Source organism: Pogona vitticeps, chromosome 2 (genome assembly GCF_051106095.1).
Source record: "Pogona vitticeps strain Pit_001003342236 chromosome 2, PviZW2.1, whole genome shotgun sequence".
Classification (NCBI taxonomy): Eukaryota; Metazoa; Chordata; class Lepidosauria; order Squamata; family Agamidae; genus Pogona; species Pogona vitticeps.
The window spans coordinates 19,340,477-19,368,350 of NC_135784.1; the positions used below are offsets into that span (position 1 = coordinate 19,340,477).

Genomic DNA, 27,874 nt, shown 5'->3' on the forward strand with positions numbered 1-27,874 from the left:
GCTGCAACTGGTGGGAAAGGGACTTATTTTCTTCTTTATTTGTGCTTATTATTAGGGATGCAGGGAGGAAACGCGGGGGCGGGAGCCTGGTGCAAAGGGAATATGCAAGGCGGGAGAGAGAAGGGCGCGCATGCCTTGAAACAAGGGATCCTCGGACTTTTCCACCCTGGTATGGGCACACGTGTATGCGCAGACGTCTGCATGCACAGACACGCGTCTTACCAAGGGAACCGGCGAGTGCAAAATCTGTTGGGGGACAGCGGAGTTCCGGGGTAGGAATGGGAGGTGGGCTGGCGGACAAAGGTGTCTGGAATCAGGTTCGTCCAAGAATACGTAATGAATGAAGGGAAGAGGCGGGGGAGGAAGGGAGAAATATTTCACACCCATTTCTTTCTATTTACATTTTAATATCAGCTTTTGCGACCAAGTCAGCTTCTTCAGGCATCAGACACTATATACTGGCACATTTATACATAGCTCCGCAACCAGGTGAGGATAATAGATAATGGACAAAAAGGAAGAACAGGGCTGTCAAACTGTAAATTAGCAGGTGCTGTACTGGATGGGCATAGGATAAAGCCCACATGAGAAACAACAGATTTTAAAGTGCTGCTGTGTTTTTAATCTCTTTATTTTATTTTACTCTTTTGCCAGATGTGCTGGCAGAGGCTAATATGGCTACTTTGAAAACTTTATTATTTGAAGAATCCTCAAGGGATCCTATGGGTTATCGAGTCCAGCCCCTGCCAAGGAGGCACAGTGGGGAACTGAACTCCCAACCTCTGGCTCCACAGCTAGAGACTTAAACATAATTATTTAGTCGTTCGGTTGTGTCCGACTCTTCGTGACCCCGTGGACCAGAGCACGCCAGGCCCTCCTGTCTTCCACTGCCTCCCAGAGTTGGGTCAAATTCATGTTGGTCGCTTCGATGATGACACTGTCCAACCATCTCGTCCTCTGTTGTCCCCTTCTCCTCTTGCTTTGAATATGCGGACCTTTGTTGGCAAGGTGATGTCTCTGCTTTTTAAGATGCTGTCGAGGTTTGTCATCGCTTTCCTCCCAAGAAGCAGGCGTCTTTTAATTCCGTGGCTGCTGTCACCATCTGCAGTGATCATGGAGCCCAAGAAAGTGAAATCTGTCACTGCCTCCATATCTTCCCCTTCTGTTTGCCAGGAGGTGATGGGACCAGGTGATGGGATTTTAGATTTTTTGATGTTGAGCTTCAGACCGTTTTTGGCGCTCTCTTTCACCCTCATTAGGAGGTTCTTTAACTCCTCCTTAAACATAATAGCACTTTTCAAATACTTGAAAAGGAGCCACACAGAGGAGGGACAGGATCTGTTCTCAGTCATCCCAGAGTACAGGACACATAATAATGGGATCCGACTACAGAAAGCTGGATTTAGACTGAATATCAGGAAAAACCTCGTAACTGTTAGAGAAGTACGACAAGGGAACCAAAGACCTCAGGAGGTGAAAAGTGCTCCAGCGCTGGAGACATTCAAGAGAAAATTGGATTATCATCTGTCTGATCTGCCTTGACTTGGATTCCTGCTTTGATGGACCCCTTCTCTGCCCTCTTTTAAGCTTTTCTACCAGCTGATTTCAGACAGCATAGCAATTCTGCTGGCAGGCCTGAGATCAGACAGCCTGCGGAGGGGGCGGGAGCGACCTGGCACAAGAACTGTTGTGCTGTCATTCCAAACCTGCATGTTTCAGAGTATTACTTTCTCAAGTGTCTTCTTAAAAGCAAATACTGTAATAGCGTATAAGACTTATAGAACCACCCCACGTGAGAGTGAAGTGGCAACCCAACTTTGTGTCTCCAGATGATCTTGGACTACAACTCCCAGAAGCCTTGGCCACTATCTGTACTGGCCAGAATTTCTGGGAGTTGTAGTCCAAGAACATCTGGGGACCCAAAGTTGGGAACCACTTTGATAGAAGGGCACTCTCCTCATGTCCTATGAATATAAGGTATCAACACAATTTATAACTAGTTTGAATTAATTTGCCCCCTGCCATTCTTCCTCTAGGAAGTTGTCTTCAACAATTGATGTCAAGAGCTTTCTCTCCATTGGTCCTAACCTGGAAGGTCTTGATAGTGGATTTCTCCAAAGTGAACACACAACAATCTTGTATACAGTGGCCGGAATCCTATCTGTGCTAGCATCAGGTTTCTGCAGCAGCTTGCTACTGCTAATTGTGGCTAATTGATGAGGTGTCAGACCATGTCATAGTTATCTGCCTGATCACATGGTTGATTGTGCCACTGAGATGCACCCCAATCAGTTAGCCACAATTAGCCGCAGGAACTTTCCAAAATGTACATGAATACCAGCCGGATTCTAGCCAGTCATCTGGTTCCAAATTGCTTTGCCCGCACGTGCTAGAAAATATTTCTCTATAGTTCCTATGAGTTATCGCTGTTCTAAGAAGTTGACTGCTCACATTCCTTGCCATTTGCTATGTCCCACAACTAGAACATGACTAGGAATGAGAGTGGCAGCTCATTAAATAGCTTGCTGAAGCTTATGCTGTTACACATAATGCTGGTGTAAATCTCCAGCTGAATTCTGGCCAATAGATTTAGACCAGTGGTTTTCAAACTTCAGTAACCCAGGTGTTCTTGGACTGCAAATCCCAGAAGCCTTTGCCACTATTTGTGTTGGACAGGGTTTCTGGGAGTTGCAGTCCAAGAACATCTGGGTTATGGAAGACTGGAAGCCACTGATTTGGAAGATAGCTTTAGCTCAGAAAGTTTGGAAAATACTGAGACTGATGTGCACCCTTGCTTTCCTAATTAACCTTTTCCTGGACCTGATCTTCATAATTGACACAAAGTGCTGGTTCTAACCTATCAATCCCTAAATGGTGAGTCCAAGCTATCTCAGGGATTGTATGAGCCTTCTCAAGTGTTAAGATAATCATGGGAGGCCTTTCTCTCGGTCCCACCGACGTCATAGGTGAATTCGGTGGGGAGACAGGAGACGGCCTTCTCTGTGGCTGCTCCCAGAGACTCTGGAACTCCCTCCCACTGGAGGCGAGCCTGGCCCGATCTTTGCTGCCCTTCCACAAGCAGGCAAAGACATTTCTCTTCAGCTCTAAGGTTTCCCTGAGTGACCAGTGGCCTGAATGGGATTTTTAAATGGATGAACTTTGCTAGCGGATGAATACCTTATATAGTGATACCTTATATAGTATCCCCATATAAAAAGTGCTGCTTATATACTGCCCCATAGCACTTAAAGCACTCTCTGGGCAGTTTACATCTTAATTATGATTTTTCAGGATGCTCGTAATATATCCCCAAAATAAGCCCCGGTTAAGTGAAACCCTGCCCTCCGCCATTGTGCAGCAAATTGAAGAAGATGACTGGACTGTATTTGAATAAATGTAGATTGTTGTACATGAAAATAAAATAAAACATCCCCTGAAAAAAAGCCCTAATGCATTGTTGGAGCAAAAATAAATACATTATAAGACCCTGTCTTATTTTCGGGGAAACAGGGTATTACTTACTTAGGTCGAACAACGCTACTCTCAGCAGCGAACTGACAGTTAAGGAATTGACACGAGTATTTCTTGTCCTGTTCCTATCATGTGACTTAGCCTATGACAAGAGATACAAACATTGACTTCCTGACTGATGCCAATTTGTTCCTAAAGTTTATGCTGTTGGACTTAACGCCAGCATAAGTCATAGGATGCAGGTTGTTCCGTTACGAATGCATTGCAATTTGTTGACGTATGTCATGGATGGAGTGGGGGGGGGCTTCCCCCCTCCCCCCAAAATTGGCAATCCTCCTTCATCTGTCACTAACTCCTGATGGACTTATTTCTGAATGGGATCTGAATAGTGATTCTATTGACATCTTTGCGACCCAAACCTATTTTATACTTTTAATTCCAGAAGCTGGTGAGTTTTGAGGAGGTGGCTGTATATTTCACCAAGGAACAGTGGACATTGCTGGATCCATGGTGTCATGGAGGACAAACTGGAAGAATGTAACGTGCCTGGGTAAGAATTGTTTTTCACTTTAGCTGGTAGATCCCAGACCCAAAGAAAAAACAATAATGGTTGCTGTGGTTTAATTGCCTTTGTCTGTGCCCATCTGTGAGAGGGTTCTAGTCCAACTCCCCAAGCCATGATGTTGTTTCTCTCACACTGACCAGGAAGCCTTGAGTTTAGCCGCAATGTTTTAATTGTATAGCAATGTACAGTGGTGCCTCGTATAACGAGCACCCCATTTAACGACAAATCCGCATAGTGATGCAGATTTTGCTATCACAAAAGCGATCGCATTGCGATTATTCCCTATGAGTCCCATTTCCCCCCAGCTGACCGGCGGGCGCTCCGAAGCTGGGGGAGAAGGCTTCGGAGCGACCGCGGAGGAGGCTTCCCCGGCAGTCGCTCCGAAGCCAGCGCCGCCCAGCTGGGGGAGAAGGCTTCGGAGCGACCGCGGAGGCTTCCCCGGCGGTTGCTGCGAAGCCATCACTGCCCAGCTGAGGGGAAATGGCCGCCCGCAGCGTTTTCGCGCCTCGCTTACCGAGGCGGAGAAAATGGGGGCCGGATGGGGGATTCTTCGCTTACCGGTGAGTTTTTCCCCAATAGGAATGCATTAAACAGAGTTTAATGCGTTCCTATGGGTTCCCCCCCCCCCCGCATAGCGAAGAATCCGGATAGCGACGTTAATCCTGGAACAGATTAACGTCGCTATGCGGGGCATCACTGTATATAACTTGTATGAACTTTCTGGGGTTAGGGCTAACAGAACCTCATGGTTTAGTGGTGGACTCTCCCAAATCTCTTCCGGTCATTGGGTAGGCGAAGCGGTGGATGCTGGCTGGCACCGAAGCTGATGGTGCACCCAAGCGCTTGGCCTTAGTTTGTCCCCCTCTCCTCCTTGATGATTCCCAGTTTCCTCTTCCTCTGGGTTTCTCTCTCCCCCCCCAGGTTTTAATCCATCCACTTCTTTCTTGTCTCTCATTCCCTGATTTTTACCTTTGCCTCTCCTTCTAATATTTTCTGTTGTCTCCATTCTTTCTCTCCTCAAGATGATAGTTTATATGACACTTGTCTCTTTCTCATCCTTTCTGCTTCCTCTTTTGGCATCTGAAAAGTAACTCATTTTCCCGTTGATGGGTTTTCTAACTCAATCTGTGCATGTTTTTCCTCCCACCTCATTTTCCACCTCGTCTCCTTGTAGAATCATAGAATAATTGTGTTGGGAGGGGCCTATAAGATCAAGAAAAACTTCCTAACTGTTAGAATGGTATGACAACGGAACCAGTTACCTTGACAGGTGGTGAGTTCTCCAGCGCTGGAGACATTCAAGAGAAATTTAGGCAACCACCTGGCAAATAAATTTGGTGATGGGGCCAGGTTGGCCTCCAGTGGGAGGGAGTTCCAAAGTCTGGGAGCAGCCTTCTCTGTGTCTCCACCAAAAGCACCTATGAAGGTGGAGGGACTGAGTCTCTCTTGAGGATCTTAAAACGCAAGCAGACTTGTTAAGGCAGTCCTTGAAGTAGCTTGCTCCCAAGCCGTTTAGGGCATTATAGGCTAGAACCAGCACTTTGAATGGTGTCCATTGTGGGGGATTTTGGTGAGCTGTATATAGTATGAGATCTTCAGAGAAAGGGCCAGAAGAAAGATGGGTGGAATCCCACTCACTGGAAAAAAGGGCAAATTGTTGAATTATTTAGGAAGAAACCGGAGGAGATAAACGGACCACAGTTAACAGTCCAACATGTGACTTTGCCATTGCTTTATTTTCCCAGTATTGTCTTCTCTAGCTGATGGTAAGTTTACAAGATCTCCATCTAACATATTTCCACATTAGTTGATTAGGTTTCTTCCCTCTTCAGTCAGTCTTCTATCTTTATATTTATTTTTCTCTTAATTTCATCTTATATCATGTGACTGCTGAGAAGTTTTAAAAGCTTTTATATCCTTCAATGCCACTGGCTAACTTAGAACTTGTTTTTAACTTTAATGTTGTTAAGGACCAGACACTGTGTTGATGGTGATGTTTCTTGACCGATGTCTATGATATTATGTGATTTTATCTAAATACTGTAATGTACTTTTATCTTCCTGGTCATTGGCCGTAAGATTATTATTATTCCTTCAGGGGCTAAAACATAAAGAATGGGAAAAAAGAAGAAAAAGGATGCAAAAGAAAAATGGCAGAAGGAAATCTTTGTTTGTCAAGGCCTTGACTCCCCCGAAATCCAAATGCTGCAAGAGTTTGGCAAAAGGAGGGAAAGGGAAAAAACGAATGTCAGTGAAAAAGCTTCACTGGGATTATTTTTACTGTACTTACAAGAGGGCACAAAGGGAAAAAATGGTTTCCGCATTTTAGCCACAGAGAAAACTTCAAGAGGAAGAGACATCAAACAAATTATATGGAAGAGAAAATATTTAAATTTTAAAAGTGTGGAAAGAGCTTCAGCCAAAGGCGTGCTCTTTTTTATCACTGTAGAAAACATACAGAGTATATCAACGGACAGAGGGTGGAACGGGCTTCGTTCCATGCGCTACGCTAATTTGTCGTCCACAAACACATTCTAGTGAAAAACCATGAAAGGTTTAGTGTGTGGAAAAAGCTTTAGTCGGATTGCTGCCCTTGCCACCAAAGAGCCATTTGAAGACAAAAACTGTTCAAACGTTCGGTCTGTGGAAAGCATTTCAGTCACAACTGTCGATGTACTTCCCACCCAAGAACCCACATTGGTAAAAAGGTACTGAAATGCTTAGATTTTGGAGAGTGTTTCATTCAAAGCACTGGTCAGAAACACACAGAGAGAAAAGAAACTATATAAATGCTGTATTCAGAGTATGAAAATGGGTTCCTTCAGAGCACTGCCCTTACTAATGGGCGAAAAAGCCATGCTCCTGAAAAACTGCATCCGTGCTTAAAAGGTGGAAAGAGTTTTATTTCTAGCATAACCTTGACTCATCATCGAATAATTCTCACACTAGTGAAAAGCCATTTAAGTGCTCTGAGTTTCTCTCTGGCCGGCAGACTTGTGATACGTCAAAGAACTCACACAGGAAAGAAACCATATAAATGCACAATGTGGGGGGAAGATTCACTCATAGAAGCTGCCTTATTTCTCACCTAAGAATTCACCCCGGCAAAAAACCATTTCGATGCTCAGAGTGTGGAAAAAGCTTCAGTCAAACCTGACTAAACATCTCAGGACCCACATGGGAGAAAAACCATTTGAATGTTTAGAGTGTGGGAAAAGTTTATTTCAGATCAATAGCCTTACTATACATCACAGAAGAGAAACTGTATAAATGCTCAGAGGGCGGGAAAAGCCTCCATGGCACCAGCCCCTCTCAATTCCCATCAAAGAACCCACACAGGAGAAAAACCTTATCAATGCTCAGAGTGTGGGAAGAGCTTTAGTCAATGCGCCAACCTGATTAAACATCAAGGAACTCACTCAGGAGAGAAGCCGTACAAATGCGCAGTGTGTGGGAAAGGCTTTGGTCAGACCGGTAGCCTCACAATACATCTGAGAATCCACACAAGAGAGAAGCCCTATAAATGCTCTGAATGTGGAAAGAGCTTCAGTCGGAGTACCATCTTTATGGATCATCGGCAAATCCACACCCGGGGGAAAAGCCATTTAAATGCTATGTGTGTGGAAAGAGTTGCTCAGAACAGTAACCTTACCTCCCATTAGAAAACATGCCCGTCCAGTAAATAGATACCTTTTACAAGGTGAAACATTCTCAAAGGACAATCTTAATGGGAGGGAGGGAAAAAACCTTGAGAAAGCATATAAATTCTTGCACAACTGACAGGGAAGTCTAAAAAAGACCACTTTCGTTGTCTGTATCACAGTCGGGCCATGTCATATCGATAAGCATCATACCAACAGCTTTTATGACCAATCAGATACTTAAGGCTTCTCTCAGATTAACAAAAGTCCATTATATGACGACAAAGGGAGGCAGGCTTTGACGTTGTGGAACTGCCTCCCCCAAATATTGGTGGGACGGGCACCAGTGTTATATTATTTTTAGTGCTAGATCAAATTTATTATCTTCCCCAAATTGTTTTTCACTGGTTACAAAGACAGGTGGGGTAGCCTATTCTGGCTCTGAGGAGACCCTTCTCTCAGTCCCACAGGCCTCACAAGTACGCTAGATTAGGATTTGACAGGCCTTATCAGCGGCTGCTCCCAGCCTGTGGAACTCCCTTCCACTAGAAAACAGCCCATTCTCAATCTTGGGTCACTGAGGTGTTCTGGGACGGCAACTCACCTTCCCTCCTTAGCATTGCTAGTGACGAAGACTTCTCAGAACTGCAGCCGAAAGATACTTGGTTTGCCCAACACGGAGAACAACTGCTCTTGAGAATAAGTTGGCCTCTTCTCTATTTTTCTCTTCAGGCAAGCTTTGAGCCACTGAACCTGTTGCTGAGAAATGGATTTTTAGCAGGATACTGCCTTAAAAAAAAATTTTTTTTAGTGTGTGATGGGTTTGAAGCAACAGGCAGCCAAACTAGGGGAGTCTGACTCCCTTTGCCTCCCACACCAGGAGCCAGCTGAGATCCTCTGGTGAGTGTGTGGCTGATGTGTTCTGCTCTCTGGGTGATCTTGCGTGAGGTGGTGGTCTCTGTGTGCCATCAGAAGACAAGAGCGGTAGATCACATCTGATTATTATGCCGAGAAAGCCCCAGGAGAAAGTTTGGAATTGACCTGCTGAATATGTCATTATTCCGTTTAATGGTATTTAATATACAGTAATTAAAGCTAGCCAGATAGCTTAGTGGGTTAGGAGGAGGAGGAATAACAGGAGGAGAAGATAGTGTTGGCATGGGGCCAAAACTCCAGAGGCATAATGGGTTTCAATGCATTCCAATGGGGAAAGGTTTTTTGCATGACGATTTTGCTAAACAGCAATTTCAATGGGACATCATGCGGGGCACCACTGTATACAGAGCTTCTTATCAGACTGCTTCCATTCTTCCCACTTATACAGCAAAGTAAGAGACTTAGATGTGGGGAGAAAATGACATGAAAGAGTTCTTAGTGATTATAATATAGTATATTAGGTATGGTTAAACATATATACATATGTACAAGGCAAGATACATTTGGCATAACAACATTCAGAGCAATAATGACATAGAAGCAAATGACCACCAGACTTACTGCTGAGTGGCAAAGGCCTGTTCTGTCTGTTACATTTATACCCAGAACAACCAATCACATTTCACCATTTACAGCTGCTCTTGCGTAACAATCAAGCATTACATCAGCTTGTTACATCTGTATGCTGTTAGTCACTGCATTGGCTTTTACTTTACATTTGTGTCTCTGCAATCATTACAATATTAAAATTTAACTCCCTGTTCATGAAAAGAACAAAATCCTGACAGATAGAAGTTTGTTTAGTGGAGGAAGGAGAAAGAAAGAAAGGGGGGAGTTAAAACTCTCTGTGTGGGAGGAGGATATAAAAGAAGGGGGGAAAGGAGCTTTGGTAGTACAGTAGACTGGAAAGAGAAACAGAAGAGAGTAAGAAAACAATTGAGACAGAACAAGGTGATCAAAAGTATGATAAAGCGTGGGACTTAAGGATTTCCCAAACCTAAAGGTAGGGGGTCTATTGCCGAACCCGGAGATTCCTAAAGAAGGAGAAATGGTCTATAAGACGTAGGAATGGACCATTATAGTGTTTCCGTGGGGACAAGGATGGGGGGGGGGAAGATGATACAACCTAACCCCATCTACAACACTCTATCAAGAGAGGGAGACTGGGCATGTCACCCATGTTGTGGGATAGTATGTGCGATGAGGAGTGCACCCCTATGCAAGATCACCAATCGCAAGCGGTTCGGTTCAGCCCCACAGGAAAAGTTTTATAAACTAAGGTGGCACAAAAGGAAATCTGGATCTACAGTTAGACCTCTTGTGATCTGCTGCGTGACAGGCTAAACTCCCAAGCAGACCGTGGTTGTCAACTCTATTTTTGTCAAGTCTAATAGCGCTACATTCTCTGAGGTCCTAGGGCTGCAAGCTGAGAACTGGAGATGAACCCTAGAACAAAAACCTTAGATGTGGCCCTAGAAAAGATGGGACCCACAGGGCCATTGGCCTAGGCCTCCCCTCACAGGAGGGCCTCACCTCAGGTGAGGCTGAATGACTCTGGCTTTATTTTCTATGTACAGTGGTGCCCCACATAGCGGCGATAATCCGTTCCGGAAAAATCATCGCTATGCGGATTCGTCGTTATATGAAAATAAAAAGCCCATAGGAATGCATTAAAACCCGTTTAATCCGTTTCTATGGGCAAAAAACTCACCATTATGCAAAAATTCTCCATATGGCCACCATTTTCGCTGCCCGGTAAGTGAGGAATGGGTGCGAAAACACAGCGGGCGGCCATTTTTTTAACCCGGCGGCCATTTTGGAACCGCCGATCAGCTGTTGGGAAAAGATTGCTATGCGATAAGATTGCTAAGTGAAACAGCTTACTGATCATAGCAAAGCGATTTTTTCCCATTTAAAACATCGCAATGTGATCGCTTTTGCGATCGCAAAATCTTCATCGCTATTTGTATTTGTTGTTAAATGAAGCGCTCGTTAAGCGAGGCACCACTGTACTATAATATCCAAGGATGCCTGGATAGCTCAGTTGGTTTTGAGGACTGAGCCTAACTGGAGGACAGCCAGCCTATGTATCCTTGGGCAAGCTGCACCATCCCAGGGTGCCCCTAGAAGAAGGGAAGGGGAAACCACTTTTGAATATTATCTACCTGGAAAACTCTGGAATGGGTTATTGTAAGTCAGAATTGACTTGACAGCTTGTGATGATTATTATATACCAATTAATTCAATCCAGAGCGTTTAAAGATAAAGCTAAATAAAATTATGCTTTTTCACATCCTATAATTTTTTTAAAAACGTACTGATCTTTACAGTAAAAAAATTGTTTCTATCCCTCACAATCTGAAATGGCCCAGGTCACATATCTGAGCTCTCAAAAGGCCCAGTGACAACCGTGTTTGACCATTACTGTATTTATGCTCTCTGGAGCTCATGGAGTCCGACCAACAATGTCAGGAGGAAAGCAAATTGCAGTCCACCACCCTTACAGGGTTGACCTGTTGTCAAGCAAAGCCAGACGGGTGCAGTTCGTCATAGTTTCCCTCTGTCAAAGCGTTTTTTTTTAGGCTGTCAGCCATGTAGCTTGGGCATCCCATTCTGGAAAGGCTGTGGATCCGCTCCAGGTTTTCATCTGCCCTGCCCTGCCCTGCACAGGAACTACCGTCTCCCTATAGGTTCAGCAGCAACCAATACAACTTGTAAAGTAAATAAGTAATCCTGGAGGGATTCCCAGCACTGCCGAAGTCGGAGTCCCAAAACTATTGGGTAGCCCTGAACTGACACTGTGCCATCACTAGCTCAGAAATACAACATAGCCTTACACCCTTGTGGAGCCTCGTGGCACAATGGTTAGGCTGCAGTACTGCAGCGAAAACTCGGCTCACAACCTGGGTTCAGTGCCAGGCAGCTGGCTCAAGGTTGACACAGCCTCACCCCACCTTCCGGCCTTTCTTCTTCTTCACGTTGATATTGTATTCTTGCTTTTGCTTTTAACTGTGAGTAAAGCTGATAATTAAATCTAACTGGTCCCATCACCTCCTGGCAAAAAGAAGGGGAAGATATGGAGGCAGTGACAGATTTTACTTTCTTGGGCTCCATGATCACTGCAGATGGAGACAGCAGCCACGAAATTAAAAGACGCCTGCTTCTTGGGAGGAAAAGCAATGACAAACCTAGACAGCATCTTAAAAAGCAGAGACATCACCTTGCCAACAAAGGTCCACATAGTCAAAGCTATGGTTTTTCCAGTAGCGATGTATGGAAGTCAGAGCTGGACCAAAAAGAAAGCTGACCGCCGAAGAATTGATGCCTTTGAATTGTGGTGCTGGAGGAGGCTCTTGAGAGTCCCCTGGACTACAAGGAGAACAAACCTATCAATTCTAAAGGAAATCAACCCTGAGAGCTCACTGGAAGGACAGATCCTGAAGCTGAGGCTCCAGTACTTTGGCCATCTCATGAGAAGAGAAGACTCCTTGGAAAAGATGCTGAAGTTGGGAAAGTGTGAAGGCAAGAGGAGAAGGGGATGACAGAGGAGGAGATGGCTGGACAGTGTCATCAAAGCGACCAACATGAATTTGACCCAACTCCGGGAGGCAGTGGAAGATAGGAGGGCCTGCCGTGCTCTGGTCCGTGGGGTCGCGAAGAGTCAGACACGACTAAATGACTAAAAAAAAACACAAAAAGCTGATAATTATTATTACTATTTTACACAGGGCCTAGTTGTTTTCAAACCTATGCAGATCGGTGTGTGGTATACATATTTGCTAACTTACTGTTTATTGAACACTTTCCCCCTTTATTTACTATTGGCTATTATGTAGTGCTTACTACAGTACTGTGCAACTCACAGGAATTAATTAATACAAATAACCCCATAATCTTAACGGGATCCTTAACTTGAAAGGCTAGCTCGAGTTAATTTTTTTGCTCCACCTCAGGCAGCAAAATGTATTGAGCCACCACCTCAGCTACTGTAGAGAAATTATAACTTTTCAGCACTTTTCTCCTCGCCTGGCCGACGGATACTAATTCTCGATGGGGAAACCCAAGAATAGACCCATCGCCAGAATCTACTGGAAGAAACCCCTTTCCCTGGATCTTGTAAGCACCTAAAGCGGTCAAGGAGGCTATTTGGGGGTTAAAGTGAGCGAGCCTTCCTTCCTAGAGCGGCACCTAGAAGTGCACTGTTCAACACGTGCTTCTTTCCCAGCCGCTTCCGGTGGCGAAGGAGCCTATCATAGCTTCCCTTGTCTCTGGGTTACCGCCCCCTTTCCGCTCTTTTCCGGGGGGAGGGGATCCTGTGAATGGCGGGAATGAACAGGGGCGGGACGGCGATGGAAGGGAAAGACAAGGATTGGACGGCTGTGCCTTCTATCAAAAGAGTCTCATTACCGTGGGGGGGGGCCGAGCATCAGCAGCATTGCCCCTCCCTCTTTTCTTCCAAAGGGTCGAGTGGTTGCAAGATATGTTGGGGTGCAGGGGGGACCCCAGGAGTGGGAAGGGGTGTTTGGGCAGGAGGCTTGTTTAAAGTAGAGCAGCATCAAAGAAGGTACTAGGAGTGCCAATGGAGAGGAAAACCAGGGAGATCCCCCTGGAGGAGGGAAGGGGGCGTCAAGCCTCTGCCCCTTCACCCCAAAAGGCAGATGGGTTTTGTGATCGCCTCCCCCCTCCCATGACATTCCCTTCTGGGTCTCCTCCGCTTGTTGCCAAACATGAAGATGGCGAATGGTGTCAGAACTAAAATCTTGGTTTCTGCCTATCTCTAATGCATTAATCAATCAGCCAGAAACACAAAGATCCAATAGAGAGTTTGTTTATTTTCAGCTGAAAGCCAGCAAATAGATGCAGACTTCGTTCGCGGAAACATTCAGAGAATAAACGTGCCGCGCTCATTGTAAATTTTTGAATTTCTTGTCTGAATTGATATGTTTCCTCTCCCCCCCCCCCAACAACTTCCCAGATAATGCTGCAGAAGATCTAGTGGATCCTGCTGGAGGTGCAGATCAAAGATGCAAGAGCAAAATTTGGCCGGTCCTGAAGGAGAAAGATGCCGTAATGTAACACTGAGTGGGAGCAGTGGGGCATTCTGGGAGAGGTTGGCACAGGACAATGTAACTGGCAGATCAGCCATACAGCACCAGCGTTTCAGGAGGTGCTCCTACCAGGATGTCAAGGGGCCCCGAGAAGTTTGCAGCCGACTCCACGCGCTTTGCCGACAGTGGCTGAAGCCAGAAAGTTCCACAAAGGCAGAGATCCTGGACCTGGTGATCCTGGAGCAATTCCTGGCTATCTTGCCCCCAGAAATGCAGACCTGGGTCAGAGAATGTGGGACTGAGACCACTGCCCAGGCGGTGGCCCTGGCCGAAGGTTTCCTTCTCAGCCAGGCAGGAGAGAAGAAGCAAGAAAAGGGGCAGGTGAGAGGATTTCAGAGGGACAATTCTTTTGTGTCGGACTTTTGTCAAATGAGATCTTCAGCATAGTTCCTGACTGCCTTTCATTTTTCTTGAAGACGTTCAAGGAGGGACATCCCAGCTGGTTCCGTTATATTCTGTCAAGTCTTTTCTATATTTTAGTGTACCTATGAATGATGTCCAAAAGGCCCTGCTACTAACAACCCAGCTCAGGTCTTGATGAGGGAATACCATGACTTGATGAGGTCAATGCCATCTCATTTTAGGTCTTCCATTGTCCTGTGTCCTTCTACTTTTCCTAACAGTATTGTCTTCTCAAGGGAATCTTGACTTCTCACAATATGTCCCAAAGTCCTGCAGCCTTGGTTTAATAATTTTTGCATCTAGAGAGTTCAGACTCCATTGACAGTAGGACCGTGGTATCTGCAAGGGATCTATTCCAAGCCTCCCCGTGGATGCTGGAAAATGTGGATTATAGAGAACACTATACATAGCATAGTATCTGACTCCCTCTAGTGGCCAGTTCTGGTAATGACATTGTGGAAATATATTATTCTAGTGAATGCTGTACATAGCATGGTCTCTGGCCAGTTCTGGTCACATTATCTTTAGAAATGTATATTTGTAGGATTTTTCTTTTAATATTTTCAGACTGTGGATAAATGAATCACTAGCTACTGATCCTGTGGATACGGGGGTCCTACTATACATTGCATGGCTCCATTTAGTGGCCAGTTGTACTAAAACATATAAGTAGGTATTTCTGGAATTTCTTTTTATTTAGTGTTTTCAACTAGTGGTTAAGCGAATCAGCGGATATGCAGTTAGTGGGGAAGTCTTTACTGTAGTTCATGGTATCCACACAGCTCACTCCCAATGTTACATTTTGAATGAATCCATTTCTCTTCCCTCTTGGTAGGGGGAGATACTGGAGGTGGGAGACATCAGCCATGCCATGGGAATAGGGTAGAAAAATGAGTGTTGGTTGCTCCTCCCTTGCCCCCTGCAAATGATCTCCAAAATTGCATAGCCTTGGTGGTGCATCTATTGGGTTGAGGGTGCTGTTGCTAAATACCAGGCCAGTGAAATACGGGACAGCTGGCATCAGTGAACTGATCTCTGAATGAAGATGGGCGAGTCAACCTTTCTCTGCTTTGTCCACTTGGGTTCTCTGTGTAGCAGCAGGCCAGATCTGGGGAGTGGGGCGGAAGAGTTACAGTCGGATGTTGAAATTAAATCACCCTTAACATCTGCTGTGCCCCACAGACTTTGAAGAGTGTTTGGAAACTTCGGCTGATTCAGATTGCTGCCGTCAGTCTGCCGACTGGCACCGATTATAGGAGTCATGTACAGTAACTCCCTTATCACAACAGCTTCACTGGCTGCCAGTCTGTTTCTGGGTCTAATTCATACTGCCAGTTATGACCTATAAAGCCTTATACAGTGGTGCTTCGCTTGATGAGGATAATCCGTTCCAGCAAAATGGCTGTTAAGCGATATCCTCGTCAAGCGAAATAAAAAATCCCACTGAAATGCATTGAAAACCCATTCAGTGCGTTCCAATGGGCTGAATAACTCACCGTCCAGCGAAGATCCTCCATAGGTTCTACCTCGGTTCTACCATCTTCCCAAGCTTATTTGGTGAGGACACAAGATGGGGCCTTCTTGGTGGCTGCTCCCAGGCTTTGGAATGCACTGCCCAGGAAGTCAGGTTGCCCCTTCCATTGTTGGGCAAGCAGATTGTTCACCCTGGCTCAACAGAGGCTCCAGTGGGAAGGCTGAAGCAAGATCTCAGGCTAAAATCCTTTATCTGTTATTGTTCCTCAGCCATGACTATTCTGGCGGCAGGTGGACTCACATTCTGGAGGAACGGCATAGAGTGTTGTAGCCTAGTTTACGATTCTCCTTGAATCTGGAAGAATAGAACCCGTTACTGTACAGTGGTGCCCCTTCGCTATGGGGAAACATCGCTAAATGGAACGGAAAAGCCCATTGGAACGCATTAAACTTTGTTTAATGTGTTCCAAATGGGCCCAAAACTCACCGTTCTGCGATGTTCCAGTGGCCATTTTGGGTGTTCTGGTGGCCATTTTGGGTCTTCCGGTGGCCATTTTGGGTGTTCTGGTGGCCATTTTGAGTGTTCCGGTGGCCATTTTGGGTGTTCTGGCGGCCATTTTGGAACCGCCGAACAGCTGTTCCCCCATCGCAATGCGAAGATCGGTAAGCGAAATGCTAACTGATCGTCACAAAGCGATTTTCGCCCTATTAGAACTTCGGTATGCGATCGCATTGCTATGCGGATTCATCGTTAAACGGTGCGCTCGTTATGCAAGGCACCACTGTACTTACGCCTTGTGGTGCAGTGGTTAAACTGCAGTACCGCAGCCAAGACTCTACTCATGATCCGAGTTCAATCCTGACGGGTTCAGACAGCTGGCTCAAGGTTGACTCAGCCTTTCATCCCTCCAAAGTTGGTAAACTGAGTCCCCAGCTCACTGGAGGGGACAGTAGATGCCCTGTGTAATTAAATTGTAAAGAATGCTTTCAGTGATTTTTAGCTTTTGATCCAATACAAGAAGAATGGGATAAGAAAGCTCCCATCCAGGAAGTGCGGATGTCCTGGGTCAGAGCTCTCCTGGAACAGACCGAAGCTCCCACCTGATCCAGCATCCTCTTTTCCAAAATAAGCAGCCAGAGGTTTCTGGAAAGTTCATAAGCAGGACGTGGGGCATGCTCCCCTTTCCCACTGCTGCTGTCCAGCTCCAGGTGTTCTGGCTGCCTCCAATCCTGGAGTGCCTCCACGGGTCCCTCCTCTCTTCTTTGAATCCCATCCCTGCTGGTGGACCTCCTCAAGACAGGCTTCATGTGCCAAATATTGAGAGCTGGGTGCTGTCACAAAATGGCTATCATAAGGGATGGGGGAAATTTTTGAAGTTGCTTTTTTTCTGTGTGTGTGTGTGTCTGTCTGTCTCCTCATTGTTTCCAGGGATCGTGATCTGTTGTTGTTGTTGTTGTTGTTACTACTACTACTACATGCCATCAAGTCACCTCCGACTTATAAAGTATACTGCTTATATACCATCCCATAGTGCTTAGTGCAATGTCTGGGTGGTTTAAAATTTAATTATGCAGGCTACCATGAAATTGGTACTCAGTTTACCGACCTGGAAAAGATGGAAGGCTGAGTCAACCTCAAGCCAGCTGCCTGAGCCCGTCAGAATCAAGCTCAGGTTGTGAGCAGAGTCTTAACTGCTTTACTGCAGTTTTACTACTGCACCATAAGGCTCCTTTGGCAACCCAATGGATAAGTGACCTCCAAAATGTGTTGTCCTCAACAGCCCTGCTCGGCTACTGCAAACTCAATCTTGTGGCTTGTTTGTTCACAAGACAACGATTTTTACAGTTGTTCGTCGGCTTCGAAAAAAAAGGCTGCCCTGTGTTTTCCGGACCCATGTTTCGCAGGGCAGTCATTTTACAGCTGATCGGCACTCACAAAAATGGCTTCCCTATGGGCTATATTTGCTGGACGACAAGGTATTTTCCCCATTGGAACGCATTAAACCGGGTTTCAGTGGGGAAACGGATTTTGCATGACGACGATTTCGCTAAACAGCAATTTCAATGGGACAGATTATCGTCGTCATGCGGGGCACCACTCTGTGTGTGTGTGTGTGCGTGTGCGTGTGCGTGTGCGTGTGCGTGTGTGTACAGTATATGGTATGGTTCTGTCTTCCTCTTTTTCTTTCTTTCTCCCATCTTCTTTCATTGCCTAAAGTTTGGTGACCTTTGGGGATTGCAATTTCAGCTGTGTTGAGAGAGGGCCTCCTTTTTCTTTCAGGACCTGGTGGCCTTTGAAGAAGTGGCTATCAATTTTACGGAGGAAGAGTGGACTCTTTTGGATCCAGACCAGAAGGCCTTGCACGCAGAAGTTAGAGAGGAGAGTTTTGCTAATGCAGCCTCTCTGGGTAAGGCTGCCTCTTCCCTTGGACTTCGGAGATCCTGGAATCAGGATTTACTTCTTGCCAGAGATCAGAAAATCCACCCAGAGCAAGAAAAATAGGGTGCTTCCTCAAGTAACCAAAAAAAAATCCATGTGGACTAACTAAATACAAATTATTCACAGTAACCAGATTATTACTGTTTGCGTTGAATGTATTCTGTATTGGCTGAAATTTTGTCAGTATTTAAAGTGATATGGCACTTTAAGAATATGGAGTTACTGTGAATAATTCATATTTAGTTAGTCCACACAAGTTTTTCTTTGGTTAACGGAGATTTTAAAAATCAGCAAGTTTAAGACCAGAGTCAACATTGTAAAGGTAAAGGTTCCCCTTGACATTTAGTCCAGTTGTGTCGGACTCTAGAGCGTGGTGCTTATCCCCGTTTCCAAGCCATAGAGCCAGTGTTTGTCCGAAGACAGTTTCTGTGGTCACGTGGCCAGTGCAACGAGACACGGAACGCTGTTACCTTCCCACCGAGGTGGTATTTATTTATCTACTTGCATTTACATGCTTTCGAACTGCTAGGTTGGCAGGAGCTGGAACAAGTGACGGGGCTCACTCCATTGCATGGATTCGATCTTACAACTGCTGGTCTTACGATCCTGCAGCACAGAGGCTTCTGCGGTTTAACCCGCAGCGCCACCACGTCCCATGCAGAGTCAACATAGGCTCATATTAATTCACAGCCAGCAAAGCGAGAACTCCGCAATGACTGGAGTTATGTTGTCTATTTCTGCCAGCGAAGCAGCAGTGGCCAAAATTACAGAAAAGAAATCATAGTAATACCACATAGTACTTGTTTAATTCTCTTAAAAATATCCGTATACTTGCTATTTTGGCTTTTAAATACTGTTTTAATCATGTAAGCCGTCTTGGATCTTTGGGGGAGAAAGGCAGCATAGAAATATTTTAAATAAATAAATACATAAATAAATAAATAGTCGGCATTAAAGAAACAATTTAAATATGCATTAAAATTAAAAGAATTAAGTACAAAAACAAATTTAAAACATTGAAAACCGTACTGGTAAGTTAAAAACCAACATTCTTGAGATAACTGGCTGCTTCAAGGTCTGCCTGAAGAGACAAGTAGGCGGGGATCAGCCTGGATTTTTGGCACAGTGCATTCCAAAGCCTGGGAGCAGCCACTGAGAAGGCCCTGTCTCATGTCCTCACCTAGTGAGCTTTGGAGGGTGGGGGATCCGAGAGAAGGGCCTCCACAGAAGACCAAGAAGGCTCATATGAGGTGGTATGATCCTTCAAATAGCCTGGGCTGAAGCCATATACAGTGGACCCTCGACTTACAGACGGCTCGACTTACAGACTTTTCGAGTTACAGACTTCTCTGGCTGCAAAATTTAGATTCGACTTGCAGCCAAAGAATCGACTTACAGACCAGAAAAAAACCAAAATGGAATAAAAATGGGATTAATCGGTTTTCAGTGCATTGTAGGTCAATGGAGATTCGACTTACAGACTTTTCGACTTGCAGCCACCATTCCAATACAGATTAATTCCTTAAGTAGAGGGTCCACTGTAGGGTTTATAAGTGATAACCAGCATTTTGAATTGGGCCTGGAGACAGACCGGCAACCAGCGATGCGGTTGTAGTAAGGGAGTTGCATGTTCCCTGTAACGAGTGCCAGTCAGCAGTTTGGCTGCAGGATTTTGAACCGGCAGAAGTTTCTGAACACTCTTCAAAGGCAGCCCCACATAAAGCACATTGCAGTACTCCTTATGGGAGGTAACAAAGGCATGTGTTGTTGTGACCAAATCAAACATCTCAAACAGTTTTCACTGCAAAGGTTTCACTGCTGAAACCTTTGCATCCAGGCTCAGAGATTAATCCAGGAGCACCCCTAAACTGCAGACCTTATTTTTATGGGAGAGTGTAACCCCATCCAGTACAGGTGAAATCTCTGTCCCTATCCCCTGATTTCCCTGGTGACTGACCAGGAGCACCTTTTGTCTTGTCTGGATGAAGTTTCCATTTGTTGGAGGATGAAATATCTAGTTATGAGTTTGCAGTCCTTTTTTAAAAAATTCAATTCCCAGAATTCCCCAGGCAGAATTCTGGGAATTCCAGGCTACAGACCCATAACTACAGACACCTACATTTCGCTCACCTGGACCAGGGCCTGTCCCTGAGGCTGCATGGCTGATTCAGGCCTTGCTTCCTGTTGTTAATATACAAAAAAAAAAGGAATCTGATGCAATGCTTCTTGGGAATTGTAGTCTTGCTTCCCTTTAGGCTCTGCAAAAGGGGCTATAGTATGGTCCTCTGTTGCTATAGTAAGTCGCAAAAGTAGGCCAATTTAAATGAATGGCACCTACAGCAGAACTGACTCAGCAAATCCACACTGATTCAATGGGCCTCCTCTAGCATGACTTACTACACTAAGCAACAGGAAAAAAAGTTACACCATTATAAACCTAAAACCTATAAAGAATGTATAAATAATACATGTTGAGCTAGTAAGTTGAAACACAATACAGTGGTGCCTCGCACAACAGTCGCTCCGTAGAGCGATGAATCCGCGCAACGATGCCGTTTTTGCGATCACAAATGTGATCGCAAAACGGCACCTAGATAGGGGAAAATTCACAGAGCGAAGGTCGGTAAGTGGTTCGCTTACCGACCTTCGCTTTGCGACCTGCCGATCAGCTGTTCTGCGGCTTCAAAATGGCCGCCGGAACAGCTGAAAGGGCTGGGCGCAGCGTTTTCGGGCCCTTGGTAACAAGGGGAGGGCGCGAAAACGCTGCCGGAACAGCCGAAATGGTCGCGCGCAGCGTTTTCGCGCCCTCCCCTCGCTTACCAAGGGCGCGAAAACGCTGGGCCCCACCATTTCGGCTGTTCCGGCGGCCATTTTGGACCCGCCGGACAGCTGATCGCAGCGTTTTCGCGCCCTTGTTCAGCGAGGGGAGGGGACGAAAATGGCTTCCGGCCATCCCGGAACATCGCACAACGGTGAGTATTCGGCCGAATTGGAACGCATTAAACCATGTTTAATGCATTCCAATGGCTTTTTACTTTCCGTTGAGCGATGTTTCACACAGCGAGGGTTAATCCGGAACGGATTAACCCTCGCTGTGCAAGGCACCACTGTATCTGTAATTTAGTTCTAGAGGTCTGTAAAAGTATGCCAACTTTCGTACAAAATCTGTCTCTCAGAGCTACAGTGGTGCCCCGCATGAGGATGTTAACTCGTTCCAGCGAAATCGCTGTAGAGCAAAAACGTCATCAAGCGAAATAAAAAAGCCCATTGAAATGCATTGAAAATCGTTCAATGCATTCCAATGGGCTGAATACCTGCTCGTCCAGCGAAGATTCTCCATAGGGGCGACCATTTTCGGTGCCTGTAGTGCGAAAAATGCCTCCTAAAAACAGCGGGGAGACCACGCTTCAATACTTGAGTGTTTTTTAGCATCTGCAAGGGGAAGAAGCCTTAGAACTGATCCCCCAAGCATACCATCATCTTACTCTATTACAATTTTCCAGAAAATTAAAAGGATTCGTTTATTGTTTCTTATCTCACATGGGGCCCCAATGTGTTTATCCTATTATTTGCATAATAGTATTTTTAATATCTTCCTTAATTAAAGGATCCATTTCTTCCAGATAAGTTTCTTGTTTTTATTCCTGCAGAGATGGAGAAAGTTGAACAGCAGAGAAAGAAATATGAAGGAAAAGAAAACGGGGGGAAGAAAACTCTCATTTCTGAATATGCCGGTTTACATGAAATCCAAAAGCTTTTCAATGTGGAAAGAGCTTCAGCTTGAACATACACTGAGTGGGGGGACCCACTCAGTAGGGAATCCATGCAAATGTTCAGAGTGTGGAATTAATATCTTGGAAAAGATTGATCTTACTCCCCATCAAATAACTCAGGCTGCACAAAAACTATGTAAGCACTCAGAGTGTGGAAAGAGTTTCATTGGGAGTGCTGATTCTACCTATGGTCCGGGAACCCATACTGGTGAAAAACCCTATGAATGCTCAGACTGTGGAAAAAGCTTCATGAAGAACAATCATCTTACATCCCACCCAAAAAATCTACACACGGAAGAGAAACCGTATAAATGCTCAGACTGCGGAAAAAGCTTTTCTGCCCGCACGACTCTCAATTGTCATCACAGACTCCACACCGGGGCGAAACCGTATAACTGCTTAGAGCAGGGGTGTCCAACCTTTCACCTTCCCTGGGCCACATTAGAAGATGAAAATTTGGTTTGGGCCGTACATACATTTGGTTTGGCCCGCATGGGGGGGCAGCCCTAGCCTTCCTCCGCAGCCCCGCTCCAAGTGTGCTTACTGGCAGCTGTGATCTTAGACAGCAGAGGCTGCCAGCTTCGACTCTGGCAGCTTTATGCGGCCGGGAGGGGGTCCACCTATTGACGGGGATGGTGCAATGCAGTCACGCAGCCCCCCTGTCCCCTCCCCTCCCACTCCTTCCTTCCTTCCCTCTCTCCCCCTCTACTGTTGTGGCATGCCCTGGCCACTTTCTGGCCGCAAGCGCTGGCAGTGTAACTTGAAACTTTGGAATTTCTTTAAAAATAAAAAATTGCACTGGGCCACATTACAAGCTGACCTGGGCTGCATGCGGCCCTCGGGCCACAGGTTGGACAAGCCTGGCTTAGAGTGTGGGAAAAGTTTCACTGATAGCACTGTTCTTAATTATCATCAAAGAGCCCACAGGGGAGAGAAGCCATATCAGTGCTCAGAGTGTGGGAAGAGCTTCACTCAGAGCTGTAAACTTAGAGCCCATCAGAATACCCACCAAGACCGAAAACCCTATGAATGCTCAGACTGTGGGAAGGGCTTCTCTCAGAGCAGCGGCCTAATTAAGCATCTTGGAACCCACATGGGAGAGAAACCCTATAAATGTCCAGAGTGTGGAAAAAGCTATTGCAATCATGACGGGCTGATTAAGCATCAAAGAACCAATAGCGGAGAAAAACCCTACACATGCTCAGAGTGTGGGAAGAGCTTCAGTCAATGCTCCACCCTTACCGATCATCAGAGAATTCACACTGGGGAGAAACCATTTAAATGCTGAGAGTGCGGAAAGAGGTTTCGTAGGTGCAGCAACCTTAATGAGCATCAAATAACACACACTGGGGAAAAGCCATTTAAGTGCTCAGTGTGTGGAAAGAGTTTCTCTTGGAGTAATAATCTTATAAATCATAAAAAAATCCACACAGGGCAAAAACCATTGACGTGTCCAGACTGTGGAAGAAGCTTCTCTCAGTCCAGTAGCCTCAGCAGACATCAGAAGACCCACAAGGACAGAAGCTGGTTCAACGGAGAGAAGCCATATAAATGTTTAGAGTGTGGAAAGAGCTTCACTCAGAGCAGTAACCTGACAGCCCATCAAAAAACACACACATGTGAGATTCCATTTACACGCTCGGCTTGCAGGAAAATCTTCTGTCACTCCAGCAGCCTTAGTAGACATCAAAGAATACACAAGGAGAGAAACTGTTTAAATGGAGAAATGCAGAAATAAACACTCAGTGTGTGTGGAAAGGTCGGCTCTGTGCTCTGCCCTTCAAGATCATCAAGGAATCCACGTGGACAAAACATCATTTCAGTATACAGGCTGTCGAAAGAGCCTCAATCAACACAGTAAGCTTTTGCCCTGTCAACAAAAACATGGTGGTCAAGAACTGGCCACATGCTTAGAGTTGTGAAAAAGCTTCAGATGGAGCTGCAGTATTAGTAGAAAGCGCCCACACAAGAATTGCTGAAGGAAAGAAAACAGGTCAATGTTCTGAGTTTATTTTTATTTATTTATTTATTTATTTATTTGATTTATACTCCGCCCATCTGGCCTATAAAACCACTCTAGGCAGTCTTAGTTGATGTGGATTCCATCAAGAGACAAAGACTACACATGAAAATTGGAGAAAAATTGGAAAACTTCTACTGGAGAACGCATAAAATACTTCCATTGCAAGAGGACATTGTCTCGAAAAAGAGGCTAGGAAGGATGGGATTTTCTGAGCCACACATTTATTTATTTATATAAATGTTTTTTACCCCACCTTTCTCCTTAAAAAGGACCTCAGGTGGCTTAACATCCTTAAAAGATATTTAAAACCTTGAAACAGTAAGTAGACAAATATTTTAAAATAATTTAACAAGTATTATATTTAAAATGGCAAATAAAATCAATATGGAAGAGACCTTTAAAAACAAGGCACAACAATCAATTAAAAAAAAACACCTCTCAGACAGTTTTGGGGTTCGGTATCACCAATATGCTGACGACATCCAACTTTGTCCCACCTTCCTATCTGATTCCAAGGGAGCTGTCCTTGGTTCTAAACCAGTGCCTCGTGTCAGCAGCAAGCTAGACGAGGACAAACAAGCGGAAACTTATTCCAAGGCAACGCAGGGGTTCCTAGTCAGTTGGAAATCAGATGTAAGAGAGTAAGGATGCAGCCTGTGCTGGCTGGGGTTACGCCCCCTCTGAAAATTCAGGTTCGTAGCTTGGGGGTGCTCCTGTATTCATCCCTAAGCTTGGATGCCCAAGTTTCGGCGGTGGCCAGGAAGTGCATTTGCACAGCTAAAGCTGGTGCGCCAGCTGCACCCGTTCCTTGAGATATCAGATTCGCTACAAGGCTTTAATTGTATCCCCGTCTGGGTTGCTGCAACACACTCTATGTATGGCCACCTTTGAAGAGTGTTCGGAAACTTCCGCTAGTGCAAAATTCAGCAGCCAGATTATAGAGAGCACAATTCTCTATAGTTTATAGAGAGGCCAATTCTAGGGAGCCCATAACACCTCCTGCTACAAGAACTGCTGTGGTGGCTCAGTCCATTTCCTGGCCCAGTGGCCAATACGGCTTGGGTCCAGCCTACCTGAAGGACCGTCTCTCCCCCTATGAACCGTCTTGCCATTTAAGATCACCAGAGGAGGCCCTCCTGTCAGTGGGCATGCCACCGTGGGCATGGTTGACGGGGACACAAGAGAGGGCCTGCTTTGTGCAGCTCCCAGGTGGTAGAACGCTCTTCCATGGAAGATCAGGCGGGCACCCTCCCATTTGGTCTTTCCACCAACCGCTGAAGACCCATCTTTTCAGGCAGGCTTTGAACCATCATGATTGAGTCCCTGAATGCCACTTTTAAGATAGTTTTTAATATTTCATAGAAGCATAAAATCATGAAGTTGGAACAGACCTATAAGACCATTGAGTCCAACCCCCTGCTCAAGGCAGGAATACAAATCAAAGGATATCGTAAAACGGCCCAGAGTAGATTCATCTAGATGGGCGGTATAAAAGCCAAATACATAAATAAATACAGTGGTGCCTCGCTTAACGATGTTAATTGGTTCCCAAAAAAACATCGCTATGGGAAAGCATCACTAAGCGAAACACCATTTCCCATAGGAATGCATTGAAAACCAGTTAATTCGTTCCAATGGGAACGGATTACCGTCCTTAAGCGAAAATCGCCATAGGAAACATCGCTAAGCGAAACAATGTTTCCCCCATTGGAATGCATTGAATAGGCTATTCAATGCATTCCAATGGTTTTGACAGGTCCGTTTTTGCTATTTTAACTGTGTCTTAAAATGTTCAAAAACTGTTTTGAATGCTTGGGCTCGTTAGTGCACCTTGTAAAACCTTTGCAAACTTAATTTGGCTTTGTTCTGACTCTTTGTTAATTTTTGGTGAATTTCCCCCCCCCCCCATTGGAATGCATTGAACTGTAGGTTTGAACTGTAAGGAGTGCCTGACCACCTTGTCTATCTCCTGAGAAATGGGGGACAGGAAGCAACAGTTAGAACTGCATATGGAACAACTGACTGGTTCAAAATTGGGAAAGGAGTACGACAAGGCTGTATATTGTCCCCCGGCTTATTTAACTTATATGCAGAATACATTATGCGGAAGGCTGGACTGGAGGAATCCCAAACCGGAATTAAGATTGCCGGAAGAAATATCAACAATCTCAGATATGCAGATGATACCACTCTGATGGCAGAAAGTGAGGAGGAATTAAAGAACCTTGTAATGAGGGTGAAAGAGGAGAGTGCAAAAAACGGTCTGAAGCTCAACATCAAAAAAACTAAGATCATGGCCACTGGTCCCATCACCTCCTGGCAAATAGAAGGGGAAGATATGGAGGCAGTGACAGATTTTACTTTCTTGGGCTTCATGATCACTGCAGATGGAGACAGCAGCCACGAAATTAAAAGACGCCTGCTTCTGGGGAGAAAAACGATGACAAACTTAAAAAGCAGAGACATCACCTTGCCAACAAAAGTCCAAATAGTCAAAGCTATGGTTTTTCCTGTAGTGATGTATGGAAGTGAGAGCTGGACCATAAAGAAAGCAGACCGCCAAAGAATTGATGCCTTTGAACTATGGTGCTGGAGGTGGCTCTTGAGAGTCCCCTGGACTGCAAGGAGAACAAACCTATCAATTCTAAAGGAAATCAACCCCGAGTGCTCACTGGAAGGACAAATCCTGAAGCTGAGGCTCAAGTACTTTGGCCATCTCATGAGAAGAGAAGACTCCTTGGAAAAGACCTTGGTGTTAGGAAAGTGTGACGGCAAGAGGAGAAGGGGACGACACAGGAGGAGATGGCTGGACAGTGTCTGCAAAGCAACCAAGATGAAATTGACAGAACTCCGGGAGGCAGTGGAAGATAGGAGGGCCTGGCGTGCTCTGGTCCATGGGGTCACGAAGAGTCGGACACAACTAAATGACTAAACAACGACGATTAATTATGGAGGCATTGTTGGCACTGACATGATATGATTTGGCCACAGCTTGTGTGCCCTGTTTCAGTTTTTTTTAAAGCTCTGTAGTTGAACATGCCTCTTTTGTGTAACTTCTGCTCCTTTGGGTTGCCGTCCTGATTCAGATATCGAAGTGATTTATTATTATTTTGTATACCAGTTGGTTGCCGAGAGATGTAGCATTTATGTCCCTATGCAAATTTTAAGTGCGGGAAAACTGAACTTTTGCTGCCAGCATCTTAATTTTGTAAACAGGGTAGAACATATTGAAAAACGGTTTACCATTCCCTTCTTCAATGTAGCTTGCCCAAGGCCACACAGGCTGGCTTTTCCCTCAGGAGACACCGGTGGGAATCGAACTTTCAACCTTGAGCTCCACAGCCGGATCCTAAGCCACTGAGCAATCCAGCTCATCAGGCAAATAGATCTGCAGATAAAATCTTCCTTCTCAAAGGAAAAAAAAATCACATCTAGGCCGTGATCTAAGCTGTCTCCCACCCAACCATTTGAACTGCTTTCAATGTTCAATGCCAGTGACCGTGGCATTCTGTCCTTCCGTTGTGACATATTTCTGTCTTGCTTCGGTCAGAGTGTGCATGTGAGACTTGATAGGCCGGGCCTGATTATTCCTCTTGTTTATTTGATCTCTGTTTGGGGAAGAAATTGCTAAAAAATGTGGATGCAGGTTTTTGGAATGCAGGAATGTTAAGAAAAGGGGTGGATGGGGTTTACTACAACATTACCTTAATAAATCTAAACTTTCTAAATTGGTATTCTCTTTTGCCCAAAGGTGGAGAACCCATGACCCTCCCAGTGAATTATCATTCTATATCATCTCCCACCGTGGGCTGACGGGAACCGGGGTCCAAGAATATGTGAAGACTTCTATGTCTTGAAATGCAAAGTAACTTGTTTTTAGGTTTTTAGAAGTAAACGTAAGCAAGACCAAGTCACTTTGTGGTCTGTGTGTGTGTTGAAGTCTTGATCGATGGAGTTGTGTGTTTTTGTTTGTTCGTTTCTTTCTTTTGCTCCTTTTTCCAACTCTGCAGAGTTCAAATAAACTTTGAATGTTAATGTTAAA

General features: G+C 45.2%; 1 protein-coding gene across 5 annotated transcripts; it reads left to right on the top strand.

Annotated features, from left to right (window-relative positions):
* On the top strand, positions 1 to 27,874 carry LOC110091641 (neurotrophin receptor-interacting factor homolog). 5 transcript variants are annotated; one of them, XR_013542617.1, is made up of 5 exons: positions 1 to 169; positions 3,914 to 4,021; positions 13,589 to 14,042; positions 21,687 to 23,666; positions 27,584 to 27,874. XR_013542617.1 is itself a non-coding variant. In XM_078388182.1 (5 exons), exons 3-5 carry the CDS (start codon positions 13,638 to 13,640, stop codon positions 27,643 to 27,645), a joined length of 594 nt encoding a protein of 197 aa, XP_078244308.1. In that variant the 5' UTR covers positions 1 to 169; positions 3,914 to 4,021; positions 13,589 to 13,637; the 3' UTR covers positions 27,646 to 27,874. The 5 variants fall into 5 exon arrangements, 1 of the variants encoding a protein (XP_078244308.1); XR_013542618.1 differs by lacking the exon at positions 13,589 to 14,042 and adding an exon at positions 17,878 to 18,004; XM_078388182.1 differs by lacking the exon at positions 21,687 to 23,666 and adding an exon at positions 17,878 to 18,004.

Bases quoted from the DNA above. Each gene is read 5' to 3' on its own strand.
- LOC110091641 (XM_078388182.1), top strand. From the start codon at position 13,638: ATGCAAGAGCAAAATTTGGCCGGTCCTGAAGGAGAAAGATGCCGTAAT. The intron at 14,043-17,877 runs GTGAGAGGATTT...TTTTTCTTTCAG, and splicing joins AGAAGCAAGAAAAGGGGCAG to GACCTGGTGGCCTTTGAAGA. The intron at 18,005-27,583 runs GTAAGGCTGCCT...TTTTGCCCAAAG, and splicing joins TGCTAATGCAGCCTCTCTGG to GTGGAGAACCCATGACCCTC.